Source organism: Mytilus galloprovincialis, chromosome 1 (genome assembly GCF_965363235.1).
Source record: "Mytilus galloprovincialis chromosome 1, xbMytGall1.hap1.1, whole genome shotgun sequence".
NCBI classification, from domain to species: domain Eukaryota; kingdom Metazoa; phylum Mollusca; class Bivalvia; order Mytilida; family Mytilidae; genus Mytilus; species Mytilus galloprovincialis.
Window position 1 is genome coordinate 43,431,000 of NC_134838.1, and position 15,971 is coordinate 43,446,970.

A 15,971-nucleotide genomic window follows, 5' to 3' on the forward strand; every position below is an offset into this window, starting at 1 on the left:
CACTAATGAATAATAAAACTGCAATCTAAACTTAAGTACATGTATTAAACCCTTAACTTTAAAATATCTGATTAAATATAAGATACCATGATATCTTTTAAATCAAACAAGCTTTATCTCAAATTCCCATTGAAAGAATTTGTGAAATTATCTCCATTATTCCCTGAAAGCTTTAAGAATTATATCTTCAAACAGCTATCATACTGACAGATATCAATTTCACCTGTAGTAAACTAGACTAGAACAGAAGCAAACAGCTCCATAAATAAACAATGCCCAGGTGATTGTTAACCCTATAATGTCCAGAAGTTAGCTTGAGACACATCTGAATACTTTATTGTTTTTCTGTCTGTCTTTTAAGGAGTGTATATGAAATATTAAACAAATGATAATTGTCCTTAGAGACAGGTGGTGTGAAAACTGTGTCTATTTATAGTATCAACAGTGTCGTCTGCCATGTCTGTTTCAACCAGATGATGAAAGACTTTTGTCACTGAAAATAGATCTGAAAATAGAAAATATAACAATATTGTTCAATTTTGTCTATCAATTGAGCAAGTTAACATAAAAATTATCATCAAATTTTAAACTTCATCAAATTTTAAACTAACACACATCCTGTAATTTGTTAAAAGCTTTTAATTTAAAAAAAATAATACATTTAATTTGAAAAGCTTCAATTTAAATTAATTTACAGAGAAACAACTGCATTATGCGTAGCATGTTAGAATAGCAACATAGTGAATTTGATCATGTTTCACTTCAAAACTTTTGCATGTATCAACATAGGATCGAGGCTATCAAATTTTGTTTTCAAAATCAAACCGTTAGTGTGTAAAAGGTTATGCAAAATACAAATTAAAAGGACTACAAAGAAAACAATCAAATGAATTGAAATAATCTATGTATGTCATACAAAGAATAGAATTCAGTATGTTACCTGTTTACTGCTGTCCATACTCCACTGTTACAGCTTTGGTCTTCATGTATTCATGTAGGGCTTCTTCACCTGAAAAACAAATAGGAAACATTAAAAAGGTTGACGAATTTTAATGTCATATTGATCATATTAAACTTTTAAAAAAGGATGAGGGGAAAACATATTTAAAGCCGACTTGATATCATATATCATGTACTGATTTGTCATTGATGAATACACATATCCTTTTTTACCCCATTATTTTGATACTCAAAAGGCAACATCTTGCAAGTTAGGTTTATTTTTTATAATTATTTCAGGTAGAACTCTGATTTTAAAGGCAAGGACTAAATAGATGCAAGAGTTTTTATTGATGATTCTACAACTAACAAAGAATCAGACCTATAAATCAGATATAAAGCTATACAGTTGGCTACCTATGTCTAATCTTTGTCAAGTAAATTGCACTTACTGTTCATGTAACATAAACATTTACAGAACTTGTAAGTCTACATAGGAATTAGTACTTGCAAGGTCATAAAACAGGTTTATACATGCATAATCATTTGGTAGCCATGATGCTAACCAATACAATAAGACTTAATATATTACACTGGTATAATTCACATATAGAAGAAATAAGAATTTTTTGTGAGAGCCTATGAGACAACTCTCCATCCAAGACACAATGTGTAAAAAAATAAACAATTAAAGTCCAAGTACAGCCTTATCTCACAACGAACAGCAATCTACAAAAGGCCTCAAAATGACTGTATGTAAAACAGTTCAAACAGAAAAATCTACAATCTAATTGCTACAAAAAACGAGAAATGAGAAACATTTATGAACCACATCAACAAACAACAACCACGGAGCAACAGGATCCTTCTATTAATTTCTTAGAATAAAAACACTTTAGTATGGTTTATGAGTTTTTTTTCCTTGGCATAACTTCTAGTAGCAGCTTCTAGACAATGTTTTGCACATATATAATTTCAAAAATGTTTTTTCATATTATTTTCCTTTATTCTTTAAAGACCATCTACAGATTTTTCTCATTTTCAGTAATCTTGTTTTAGTTTAACCTATATTACTATACAATGCTTGACGATACTTAAAATGTTATATGCTAGTTAAGTTTTTAGTCACAATGTAAAATATGAGAACTATATATTTTGAAATGAAAATTCATTTTGGAAATGGATTCTTATCTATATCTTATAAGTAGTAAAAAAAATTACTATTCAGAAGTAACACAAAGGCCTGTAAAGTATCCATTTTGTTATCCCATTTTATCACGTTTTTATGTGAATCAATTTTAAACTCGATATTAACCACTACCATAAACCTAATAAAAGACCACAAATCTATATTCAATGTCGCCATGACATGGGAACAGCTGTTCTATGATCCTCAGAATATTTATCAATACCATTAAGTGTAGTAATGAAAGGAAGACTTATATGCCTAAAGAAGATTTCAAGAACCTGATCGTGGAATTGTCTTTTGATTCTGATCAATCAGTATACCCTAAGCAATTTTGTTAGTTAAAAACAATAGACTGATCAGAAAAAAAATGTGTGCAAATCTCATGTATACAGCTGTAAATTTTTTTTGTTTTCAAAATGGCTAGTTCAATTTCCAAGCACTTAGTCAACAAATAAATTGGATAAACAACTCGTTATCTTAATTCCAATCAATCTCGAGGCCAAAACATCCATTTTGTATGCAAAAAGAATATCTGGTCTCTACGGACATTTTACAAATATGCAATTTAACAAGTTATAGACCTTGCAAGAATATAAGCTGTCATTTTCAATTGTACGTCAAACAATGTTGTCTCTTGTGACCTAGTGGTATATACTGGTGTTTTCAGTACTTGTTTAACATGATTAATGATCTAATCCATTTATGCCAAAAACTATAAAAGACTTTCATCAATTCTTTAATGGAAAATAAAAAGCATTTTAAGAAAAATCCATTATATTTGTCAAGTTATAATCCTTCTGGGTCTAACTTGATAAAATTTTAATATGGCGATGTGTTAAGTTTGTTTTCATTATTGGATAATGTCTCTCTACGTGTTATAAAACCAGCTTCCCATGCATGTGATGAGAATAAGAATTTATAAGAAATTACCACCATAATTATCTCAAAGCAATTTAAATTTTCAAACTGAACTGTTTAGCCTGAATTATGTCAAAAGGACTTTACAACTTAATTAGAATTGTGTTACTGGTAGTGTCTGACTGTTTGAAATAAAGATTTTAAAAGATTAAAACCATTTATTTTGGCAATTACTAAAGCTTTGCAAATGGAAATTTTTCTAAGACCTTAGTAATGAATCCCAAAATAAACTCATGACACTATTTTCAATACCCACAATGTACAACTTAAACAAGTACAGGTGCCTTCTTTTTCTGAAGACTAAACATTTGGGAAGCCAAATAGGTAAAAAGATTCAATGTCAGTATCAAATCGAGATGAGTCTATTATAAAACAGAACAGCTTAGTTTTTCTGCCAGTTAACATTACTTTCACCATGTGGTAATAGTTTTTAAAATTTTAATAACTTTCTTACCTGGATTTCTACTCAACTTGGACAGAAGCTTTGGTTATGATCATATAATAGTATTCAGATGTAAATTTTGTAAAATAAATAATCCTGTTTTTCCGTATTTTACTTCTAAATGGACTTAGTTTTTCTGCCAGTTAACATAACATTCACTCTGTTTTTTTTAAATTATAATAACTTTCTTAAACTACCCTGGATTTCTACCAAACTTCCTGTTTTCTGTACGTACATATATATTGACTTAGTTTTTCTTCCAGTTAACATTACATACAGTCTGCAGTTCAAGTTCTTAAAACATTCATTAGATTCATAAAGTAGGCCAGACACCAGGTTTCACGGAACCCTTGTGAATTTTTTTTCTAGTTTTATTGCATGTATATGTTTGGAAGTTCAGTCAAGTGTTTTTCACTAAACTAGTACACATTACTAATACAGCCAGCTGAAGTCCACCTATGGTGCAAGATTTTCGCATTTTGTTGGAAGGCCTATAATGTTGGCCTTGGGCTGTTTTCTGCTCTTTGGTGAGGTTGTTAATAATTCATAATTTACTGTATTTTGTTTTTTGGTTACATTCCATTTACATATGATTATCATGTACACCAAACTGGTGAAACATTGCTCAACTCAAACAACAATTGAATTACTGAACCATGAAATCAACATGATCAAGGTCAATTATCTTTTGGACTTTTATTTTTTATTATTTTTATTTTGATATACCAGTAGATTGTTGTATTAAATTGGCATTGTGGTTTTATGAGGAAAACTGATTATTTGAGAAAAGTCCAAAGTACCATCCATAACTCTGCACACAATCATTAGACCAGAACAAAATTCAAAGTAGATTTGTAACTTGTCTGACATGACAAAGCTATATACAAATTATCAAATCAATAACTTCAAGCATGACAAAAACAGTGTGGAAAACTGATTTGCTAGACTGACAGATTGACAGACAGCAGAAGTGCAAATCTCAAGTCCCGTTCAATTTTGTTGGTAGGGCCTAGGGGTCTTACAAATAATTTAACTCTAAAGCTGTTAAGTTGTACAATTTTTCTTTTCTTCCATATTTTTTTATTCTTGAATTATACATGAACTTTTTTCTTATGTACTTTAAGTAACAGAATTAAATCAATCAATTCTTCCTTCCTCTTTGACCTAGCTTATTCAAGAAGTGATATGATTAATCTTGTTAAAAAAAATAGTGGAGTTGTATCAACCCATCAGCAACAACATCTGCAGCTTTCTTTGGGCATATCTTATGCTGATGAAATTAGTATTACATCATCCAGGATTTGTATACAATAAATTGACCTAATTGGAAATCCTACGTGGAAAATTTGGACACTGCTTGAAGTGCAAACTTTAGATTTATTTTCTTTGCTGAATATTAGCATACATAACAATTAAAACTAGAGGCTCAAAGGAGTATGTGCTGCTTACCTGGCCTTTTTCTTTAATATAAAACTGATGCATGCATTATTTAAGAAAATTTATATTCATTTCCAAAAAGAAAGCAATGGTATAGGGGAGGGTTGAGATCTCAAAAAACATGTTTAACCCTGCTGCATTTTTGCGCCTGTCCCGAGTCCAAAGCTTCTTGCCTTTGTTAGTCTTGTATGATTTTTTAATTTTAGTTTTTTGTGTATAATTCAGAGTTTAGTATGACGTCCATTATCACTGAACTAGTTTAGATATTTGTTTAGGGGCCAGCTGAAGGACACCTCTGGGTGCGAGAATTTCTCGCTGCATTGAGACCCATTGGTGACCTTCTGCTGTTGTCTGTTCTATGGTCGGGTTGTTGTCTCTTTTGACACATTCTCCACTTCCATTCTCAATTTTATTTTATAATAACTTTAAAAGTTAAAAAGATGATAAAAAATGATGTCTAGTTTTAGTTTAGTTTAAACATATTTTATTGTTCAAAAATGACAAATGGATAAGACACAAGTTTTTCAACTTAGTAACGTCTTCTCCAAGATGTCCAGTGAAAGCCTTTGGTTTAGAGCCAATTGAGATAAAAATTACATTAATTTGTATACGGCTACATACTTTCAGTTCATCAAAACTGAAATTTATTGAACTTATAATTCCCCATGACAATTGTACAATAAGCAATTTAGGACTATTTTTTTTCAAGTCAACGTAAAAAAATTCTCTTTATGAAAATATTTTGCGAAATCATTTATTATGATGATAAAGAATGAATCTACAATTTCTACAACATTTGAAGCTAATTTCACACAAAAGAGACTGACAATTTCAAAAGCAATCAATTGTAATGCATTGTTGCAAGAAACTCTTTGATAAGTCTAAGCAGTTATAATATAACAAAAACGTATCTTTTCAGCAATTTATTTTTCTTTTGAGGCTAATAAAAACCCATTTCCTTTTACAACAAAAGTCAATATCTTTCTACTTAACAAATTACCACTAGTCCTATGATAGTATCATCCTAACAGTATTATTCTGCTGAAGTCAATATAACCTACTTTTCAAGTCTCCTTTCTATAATGGTTTGCACTGTATAAGAGAATTATTTTAAGAGATAATTGTGTCTTAAGATAATTTGTCTGTGCTTTTATCTTTCTAAGATGAGATGCACTGACATATCTTTGGTATTTAGTCATACCATGATGTAATTGAATTTGATTAGCTGGTATTAAGACATGCTGTGATATAACCGACACATTGCTGCACCTTACACATCTTTTATAATGTCAGTTTTCAGTTCAATTTATTCCAAAACCTGTCTATGGGCACAAGAGTACATTAGCTACTTCTCAACTACCGGTAATTTAATAAGTACACAATACAATTATCTTGTAACCGTTATAAGACCTTATTTGTTGGTGTTTTAATATTTGAACAAAAGGATGATGACATCATTTTGCAGCATCTTTATTTTAGAGCAGTTAACTTGGGTTAAGAAGGATAACTGTTTATAAATCAGTAAAAAGTTTGAAATAGTCAGAAGATGTAGTATGAGTGCCAATGAGACACTCTCCATCCATGTACCAATTTGTAAGACATTATAGGTCAAAGTACTGCCTTTATCAATGATTTTAAGTTATATCATGTAAGTAAAATTAAACTAGAATTATGAATGAATTTACAAAGGATATCTCCCTTTCAACCTTGCAAATTTAATTTTCTAAAGCTTTTAACACCTTGAACAGGGTTTATATTCCTTTAAAGCAGATCTTTTCTAAGTGTTGCTGAAAGATACAGGGAGAGTTCAATAGACATATTTTCACTTGTATGCAAATATGTCCACCATTACATAAAATCATACAAGTTCCCCTAAACTTTGACATCATAAATCAAAACATTACACGTCGCAATTAAAAAGTAATTGTTGCTTGAAGTCAAAAGTTGATTCGAGTAGATCTAAGGTCATTCAAAGTCAAAATACAGCTAAATATCAAAAGTGTAAATACGTTTATTCCTACCTGTATGTTGGCTGGGGGTATAATCTGTGTTATTTAGAAGCCAAGAATATATGAATCATTATTTATGAATATAAATGATAAAAAAGTACCATTTGTTTCTATAAGTAACATACCTAAACAAAGGTCTAACTTCATGACCAATAATATATAAAACATTTGCATGTGGTTTCATTTGCTTGCAGTTTCATTTGCTTGCAGTTTTAAAATACTTTAATAGGTCATCTTGATTTTTTATGAAAAAACAAAAACATACAAACAGAAAGTAAATCAATAAAGATGCATATTCATGTAATACCTAACAATCTTATTAAAATGCACAGGAATTAAAGATGATAATATATTTCTTTAATAATTGTAGATGCACCGTTCCAATCATTGATAAGCATTTTTTTTCCAACTATTCCTAACAATGCCCATGACCTAACATTAATCTGCTAGTAATCTACATTACAAATCAATATCATCAAGCGGAAAGAAAAAAACGGTGGAAAACTTATTTGCAGAACTGACAGAATGAGAGCAAACCTAAAGTCCCCCTCAGCTCTGCCAGTAGGGGACTAAATACTGTCATCTTTAGATATTACTCATTTCATTTTTACTTGATTGAACTAGGTAAATTGATTTCAGCAGAATTCTAAGAGGTCAATTTATTTACAGCAGAATTGTAAGAGGTCAATTTATTTCAGCAGAATTCTAAGAGGTCAATTTATTTCAAGCAGAATTCTAAGAGGTCAATTTATTTCAGCAGAATTCTAAGAGGTCAATTTATTTCAGCAGAATTCTAAGAGGTCAATTTATTTCAGCAGAATTCTAAGAGGTCAATTTATTTCAGCAGAATTCTAAGAGGTCAATTTATTTACAGCAGAATTCTAAGAGGTCAATTTATTTACAGCAGAATTCTAAGAGGTCAATTATTTACAGCAGAATTCTAAGAGGTCAATTTATTTACAGCAGAATTCTAAGAGGTCAATTATTTACAGCAGAATTCTAAGAGGTCAATTTATTTACAGCAGAATTCTAAAAACTATATCAACCAACAGATAAAAAAATATATAAACAAGAATGTGTCCCCAGTACAGGGATGCCCCATCCGCACTATCATTTTCTATGTTCAGTGGACCGTGAAAATGGGGTTAAATCTCTAATTTGGAATTAAAATTAGAAAGATCATATCATACAGAACATATGTACTAAGTTTGAAGTTGATTAGACTTCAACTTCATCAAAAACTACCTCGACCAAAAACTTTAACCTGAAGCGGGACAGACGGACGAACGAACAGACGGACGGACGAACGAACGAACGGACGCACAGACCAGAAAACATAATGCCCATAAATGGGGCATAAAAATATAACTTAAGTGCAAATATTCTGAAATGTCACTCTTATATCAATTCTAAACCAAAGTGCTTGAAAGCACTAAACGGTAAAGATTGCTTCAATTTATCAGTGGGAAGTAAAATTAAATATTGCATTGGTTGTTGTTGATTTAACAGCTATTCTAGAGAAGATAACTCCAATTTATTTAGGTTGACAATGACATAATTTATATTTTTAGAACAGGTATTAGATTCCTGCATCTTGCAAAAGTTATGTAATTTTTTTAACAAGTGAAACATTATTACATCGAAAAAATTCTGAAAATGTTAATGGATAGTATGTATAGAATGTTATGATCTATGCACTATATTTTGTGTATCAAAATAGGTAGTGATCAGCCTTGGAATAGTTAGATGTCAAGTCAGTCCATTAAGGTTTTGATTGCACTTCAGGCAATCTTGATTTCAATGAAAACATATACATGCCCCAAATAAATTAACTAAAGAGGTAGGAGTTAACAAAAATTTTCACATTCCTTCAGGATATACAGAAATAAGGTGGACAAATGTCAAATAAAAATAATTTGGCATATAATGTTCAGGTGGTATATGAGTTAATCACATTCCTGTTTCAAAATTAAATCCATTCTTTAATGAGAGCACTGAAAATTTCAGATGTTGCCTGATAAATTAAGCTAGCAGTGTGTATGCTAATTTAAACGATTCTAACAAGGTTCCACTTGCAGAGTTTAAATTCAACTTTACACCATATTTTCTCATCTTCTTCTTTATTATAAAGCATTTTTTTTTCATAACAATTGACATGTTCATAACAAAATTTTTCATTTCTGAAACTCAGATTTCATACAATTTGTTTATACTTAGAAAATTTTTTATTTTAGTACACTTTACATCCCTTTTATGGGTGTATAATTGTTTCCCTGATCCTTCCTTGTAAAATTAGATAGCAAAGTATATGTCTGCATGGTAAGTAGAGCATTGTTTAATATTTAATAAAAGTCACTGATGAGTCTTTTGAGTTTATTAAGTTTATCATCTTCATAATCATGAATTTCTTAGGGTCTATGTAAAGTCCATGGACTTTCATTTACTTCAAGTGGACAGATAAATTTCTCAGTAAACCAGGAATACCTTATAAGAAAATTCCTCAGTTCAGGCAGTACTAATCATTCCTTTAGGAGGGCTAAAAACAACAGATATTGCCTACAAATTAAAGACTTTCTAATCATTTACAACAAGAAACTTACCAAGATCTTTGCCAAAACCTGACTGTTTAAATCCCCCAAATGGTGCTGCTACATCTGTCTTATTGTAAGTGTTAACAAATACTGTTCCTGCATCTATTTGGTCTGCTACATACATAGCTTTGTTTATGTCCTTTGTAAATACACCAGATGCTAGTCCATACTCAGTGTTGTTTGCACGTTTAATTACACCATCTACATCTCTGTAAAATAAAGTTTAATTTAATAATCTGAATAATAGTAATTTATTATATTTTGCTTCACAATTTTTTTTTTATAAGAAACTGCTGCATTTATTTTTAAATATATATATTTGCTATTCAATAGTGTGAAGTAAATTTTATAAGAAACCATCCCATCAAACCTCAGCTACACTAGGACATTTGGAAAAAACCAAGTTTGTATGAACAAAGTTCTGTAACTCTTAAAAAAACAAAAATGAAAATCCTCAAAATAAAATGATTGCTTACTGTCATTACTCTTTAAATAATGTAAAAGAAATTGTGCTATCAACCTGAGCAATTTTTGAAGCAAGTAATCATTAAGTGTGAAGAGTCGAAACATCATAGTACACCAATATATTTTTGTTGCTACAACAAATTTGTTTCCAGTGTGTACTTTTTACATGAATTTGAAGTGTTCATGCTTTTAAGTTAAACCATGATTTTATTTAATCAAAACTTGTGCATAGAAAGAAACTTGTCAAAAAATGTCATTCTGTTGTTAACCTTTTCAATAATATAACTGGCTAAAAATGATTTAACCATGTGTATATACAATGTAATCTGCATACAAAAGTTCTCTGTGCACAGACCTTAATGGAAGATGGCCGTCATTCTTTATAAATCCCTTGTATATCAAATCGTCTAATAAGTACTCACCCATCTTGGAATTTAGAGATAATCATGACTGGTCCAAATGATTCTTCATCAGCTATATACATGTGGTCTTCTACATCTGTAAATACTGTTGGTTCCATAAACAGTCCTACAAATCATAAAATAAAGCAATCAAAGGATGAAAGCACTAAGGTTATTGAACATAATCTAAGGAAAGGATGAATCATGAAAACACTGCAGCTGAACAAACAGTGCTGCCCTTTTATAGATTCCTGTAATATTTTAACAATCAAAGCGCGAAAGCGCTGTAAAGGCAGTTAATTACAGGTTGTGTGTATTTCTAGTCCAGTTATATCATTATCTTCCATAGAACAGAGGTGGTTTGTAGAATTTAAGATTTAGAGTTCTTTTGTACCTAGTTCACCTATATCTATAGTCTACTGTTTACAGTATATTTTCTGTGCCTCGCCATGAATTAATTATTCTACTGTTTACACTTTTTCACTAACTTGCCCCACTTTAAAAAAAAACTGCCCCAACCTGGATAACCAAATCGCCCCACTTGTGAAATGTGTTATATCCCTTAATATTACTCCTGCCAACTTGCCCCAACTTATAGAAAACGATAATATCTAGATAAATATATTATTAACCAGGAAGAATTTACTAATGCCAACTCGCCCCACTCATGTAAAAAGATGTTATCCCGTTGTATATAAGTTAAATTCCGTTAATATTACTCCTGCTAACTGGTCCCACCTAATGGAAATCAGTGAAATCTAGATAAATATATTATTAACCAGGATGAATTTAGTAATGCCAAATAAAGGCAACAGTAGTATACCGCTGTTCAAAACTCATAAATCCAGGGACAAAAAACAAAATCGGGGTAACAAACTAAAACCGAGGGAAGCGCATTAAATATAAGAGGAGAACAACGACATAACACCGAAACGTAACACACACAGAAACGGACCAAGCATCAGACAAAACACCACGAGAATAACAAATATAACATGAAAACCAAATACATGAATTAGAAATAGACAAGTACCGTGCCACGTCTGATCTCAATATCTCAAAAATAAGAGAAAACACAAACGACTCAACGTTAAAATGCAACACACACAGAAACGAACAATAATATAACAATGGCCATCTTCCTGACTTGGTACAGGACACTTTTAAAGGGAATAAAAGTGGTGGGTTGAACCTGGTTTTGTGGCATGCCAAACCTCGCACTTTAATGGCAAAGTTAAATATAACATTGAAATGACAACATATTACAGGACTACAATACAAATAAATAGGAGAACATATTAGACAAAGAAAAACATGATTAATAGATAACAAAAAGCATCAGGTTTAAAATTCAATACGCCAAAAACACACAGGACTTACAAGTGACGCCCAGATATAAAAGATCGAAAGAGAAAAAAGTACAAAGTTGTACAGCACTGGAGATAAAAAGTTGAAAAGGTTTCGCCAAATACGGCATTGTTTTTATGTCCGGGATAAGAACATTCTTATTATATAGAACAATTCATGCTATTGCAAACAGTAAATTTTATCAAATGAATATGAAAGAGATATACATAAAGAAACTGAAGTATTAACTAATTACAGAAAACTAAACCCGAATACATAACGCCCAGATATAAAAGATCGAAAGTGAAAAAGGCACAAAGCCGCACAGCACAGAAGACCAAAAGCTGAAAAGGTCTTGCCACTCTCCCCACTTATGGAAAAAGATGTTATCCCGTTGAATATAAGTTAAATTCCTTATATTGCATTATGATACAATTAACAGGTTTCTTTTCAATTGTTATGCAAATAACTAAGCTTCAAAACTTAGTTATTCTTCAACAATACATTTTTTTTTAGAATTATAATTTCAGTATATCAATAATAGTAATTAAATAAATTTTCGGTTTGTTTGTATTCTGTGTAGATTAGTTTTCATTAAAGTGGTGCGAGTTTTTATTTTTAATTATATATATATATATTAATCTAAATATTACCGTTTTTTTATAAGTAGGGCGGGTTGGCAGGAGTAATATTTAACATGATTTAACCAATTTCACATGTGGGGCGATTTGATAAATCAGTTTGTGGCGTTTTTTTTAAAAGTGGGCGATTAGCCAGTGGGGCGACTTGTCCTGCTTCCATTTGAAGGCCCCCTTGAAGGTTTTGTATGACTATATGAACCATCTTTCACGTAAAACCCCCATGTGCATTTTGAAAAGTTGGCAGATATGTTTCTAACTCCAGGCAAAATCTACCGGTATGAATGAAAAAGAAGTTTTCAATTAAGGCTCTGTGGCCATAACAGCTTTCTCATTAGCATTTTAACCACTTCCCATATTTGCAATTAAAACAATAGAAGAAAATTATTCAACGCAAAAACAAAACTTACTTGTAAATATGAAATTCTCTTTACGGTATGAGTTTTTCTCATTGTTTGAGATTGTACAGTAGTACCTGTATTAAACTGCTTATACCTATTTCTTATTCACTTTTGCTTGATAAACTCACTAAATATCATGTATATACATTGTACCACATCTCCTTATTTTTATATGCATTCCAATAACATGAACAATTGTAATTCAATTCTATATACCAAAGCAAAATGAACTGCACCACTTCCATTCACTAGTATGCATCTTTTGGCAAAATACAAGTTCTTAAATGACACAAGATATATTTATTGATAAAAAAAATAAAATTTAGTATACAACTCTTTAACAGGTATAAAAAAAAAAGCACAGCTGTGTCATAACTTGTGAAATCTGTGCTGAAAACATAGACATTGATGGTATTTGAGTAATTCCATATGTGAAGCTCAACATTAGCTCGTCAGTTGGTGGTGGACAGTTATAGTTCCTTTCTGCAGGCTAGGATGAATGACTTTTCAGGAAAACCAATTTCACAAATCAAAACTTTCCTCTAGATTTCTCCTACAATATTCATCCAGTTTAGTTCTTTTGGTTTAATTGGACACCGTCCTGATTTTTAATTTTGCAAACCATTCAGTCTCTTGCTTGCAAATGGTGCATGAAAATAGGATTGGTATGGCAGTAGACAAGTCTCTTTAAAGTGGGTTTGTGCCCTGAAAAAAAGTTTTATAACTTAAGTTTTTTTGAAACATGTGCAACACACATACCTAAATAACTATAACATAGAAGAGAGCATCATTCGTGTCAATGTTTTGTTCCTGTTTACATTGTCATTGATATTTTTTCAGAAAGCCTGAGGCATAGCTCATGAATTCCTGTCATTACATCCTAAATTAACATAATTACTGCTAGAATAATTATCAGTATGATATACGTACACTATCATTGTACAGCCCAAGTCTTCAGTATATATCATTGTTGCATTCATTCACTCCTGTGTTCAGTCGTTCAAAAATATTTAAACATCAACAAATGAACTTTAATAAGGACAAGAAAACACTAGAAAAGATACGTACATACAACCCGTGTTTAAGTGTATTTGAAAGAGAAATATATCTGGTTAAACGATGTATAAAGGAGGAAAAAATTGCAGATATTGCATTACGATGCTTTCTACCTAATAGCACGTGGATATGTTTACATATTTAGACTTGACCCAGTATGACCCGTACCTTGTAGGTCACCGCCGTCGTTTAAACACTAGACTACAGTCGTGTATAAGACAATAAAATGCTTAAGCCTGTACTATTTGTGTGAAGTAAATGTGTTTTTTCTGTACATTTAAATTGTTTTACCTGATAGCAAGGACGTATATCTATCCGTTTCCTTCTCAATTCACTTTGTCAATTTCTTCGAGCTCCTTCAAAACATACGTATTACTGCGCCCGGAAGTGAAAAAAATATTAGAAATCCTCGTAAAATAATGCTATTTTCAATTTTGTGGAATCCATTTTGTTATATTTATTATATAAAGATAAAAAAAGTTACGATTAATTATGAATTTGCATATCATTATACGGAACGCTTATGGACTATTTTTCCATAGCTGTAAGTCGGTCATTTTGGCGGGAAATCATGTACACATACACACGTAGATTGGCTGGTACCTGATCGTAATGTTACACATCAGATATATCAAATAGCTAATACCCGGAACGTAGTACCGGGAACCAGGATAATACGTAGACAACATACATAACTAATACCGAAATTGAAAACGCTTTACGGTTTCTCGTTTATAAACTGAATTCCGCTTTGAATTATAGAAGATGCAATATTAATCATGTTCAGTCGACTTTTTATTGTTATATCAACGTCTGAACTAAATAAAAAAATCTTTAGATCTCAGATAACACTCGAAATTGACCCGACCTCTTTCCACACGGAATACAAATAATGATAGTTTGTAGTCAGGTTGACTGCTTATAATGCAAAATACACATTAATAACAAGTTCTATAAAACGAACAATACACACTGATCGTTTCTTTAGTCCCCAATGTAAATGAAAGAAACAAAAACCATATCATACCATAAAAAGAAGAGGAGAAATTCGAACATTTCCGGATCTTTTTCTGGCCAAAAGACCCCCTGCATAGATTGCGTATGAAAAGATTAACCTCATGACTTGAAAGTCAGGCCTTAAAGCACTGCCTTTAAAAAACAAGGTAAAATGTATGTGATCACAGTTGTTTAAAGTCTCTTTTTGTCTATCCACATAAGTTTCACTCATCTTACATATTTTTTTTTAAGACAATATTGTACTGTTAAGAGCCATTAAAATTTGATCTGGAGAATAGTGTGATAGTTCAAGAGTTTTTTAATGATGTCAAAATCAAACATACCAATCTCCTAAAAATCATGAAAATTATCTAAAGAAGTTGGAACCTAAGACTTTTTTTGGCTAAAATTTCTTACAATACTAGAATAAGAATATCACCTAAAAATACATGTAATGTCTAAAAATAAATTACTCTATGGAATCAGTAAGTGTTCCTACCTTTCATATCACATTGTTTTCCTCCATACACCAGAGTAGCACCTTCCTTTACACCAGCATCACAATATTCTAATAGTTTCTCTAAATGGGCTCTATGATTCTGTGGTCCATGGTCTACTGATCGGTCCAATGGATTACCAATCTTCATTTTCTTTATTTCTGCAACCTACAGTAAATAATAAATAGTAACAGTGGTACCCAACACCTTGACTAATATTAATTTGGCTTGTTTAATTTTCATACAATTTTGACAAAATATTTACCTTGGTTTACCAAAATTTTAAAAAACTTGAACCAATCTGAATCACTTTCTTGTAAAAAAAATTATTGGCTATATAGCAGTTTGGCAAACACTCATTTTGATTATTGAGAAGCTTAATATTTCCTTAACAATAAACATAACTAAAGCATTTAGCTGATTTTACAGAGTTATCTCCCTATAGTCATTTTCCTTAGCTGGCAATAACTTGATAAAGTACATCAATATCTTAAACTACATTTTTGCAAAATCTAATTAAACCCTGATGATTTTTTTTGATAAAAGATTTAAACAATGGAAACATATCTTTAACCCTAAAGATATAAAAAAAATAAGAGCTCCTTTTTCTCAACAAATTTTATAATTTCTGGCTAAAGATTACTT

The 15,971-nt window shown here is 31.0% G+C and overlaps 1 protein-coding gene across 2 annotated transcripts in view; it reads right to left on the bottom strand.

Annotated features, from left to right (window-relative positions):
• Positions 1 to 368: 368 nt before the first annotated feature.
• Positions 369 to 15,971, bottom strand: part of LOC143075300 (mitochondrial 10-formyltetrahydrofolate dehydrogenase-like) — a 46,039-nt gene continuing 30,436 nt past the window's right edge. For both annotated transcript variants that reach the window (XM_076250681.1, XM_076250675.1), the window contains exons 20-24: positions 15,329 to 15,494; positions 10,413 to 10,518; positions 9,535 to 9,734; positions 941 to 1,009; positions 369 to 505 (exon numbers count right to left, since the gene is read on the bottom strand). In XM_076250681.1, coding sequence (XP_076106796.1) covers positions 945 to 1,009; positions 9,535 to 9,734; positions 10,413 to 10,518; positions 15,329 to 15,494 — 537 coding nt within the window. In that variant the 3' untranslated portion in view covers positions 369 to 505; positions 941 to 944. The remainder of the gene's footprint in view (positions 506 to 940; positions 1,010 to 9,534; positions 9,735 to 10,412; positions 10,519 to 15,328; positions 15,495 to 15,971) is intronic.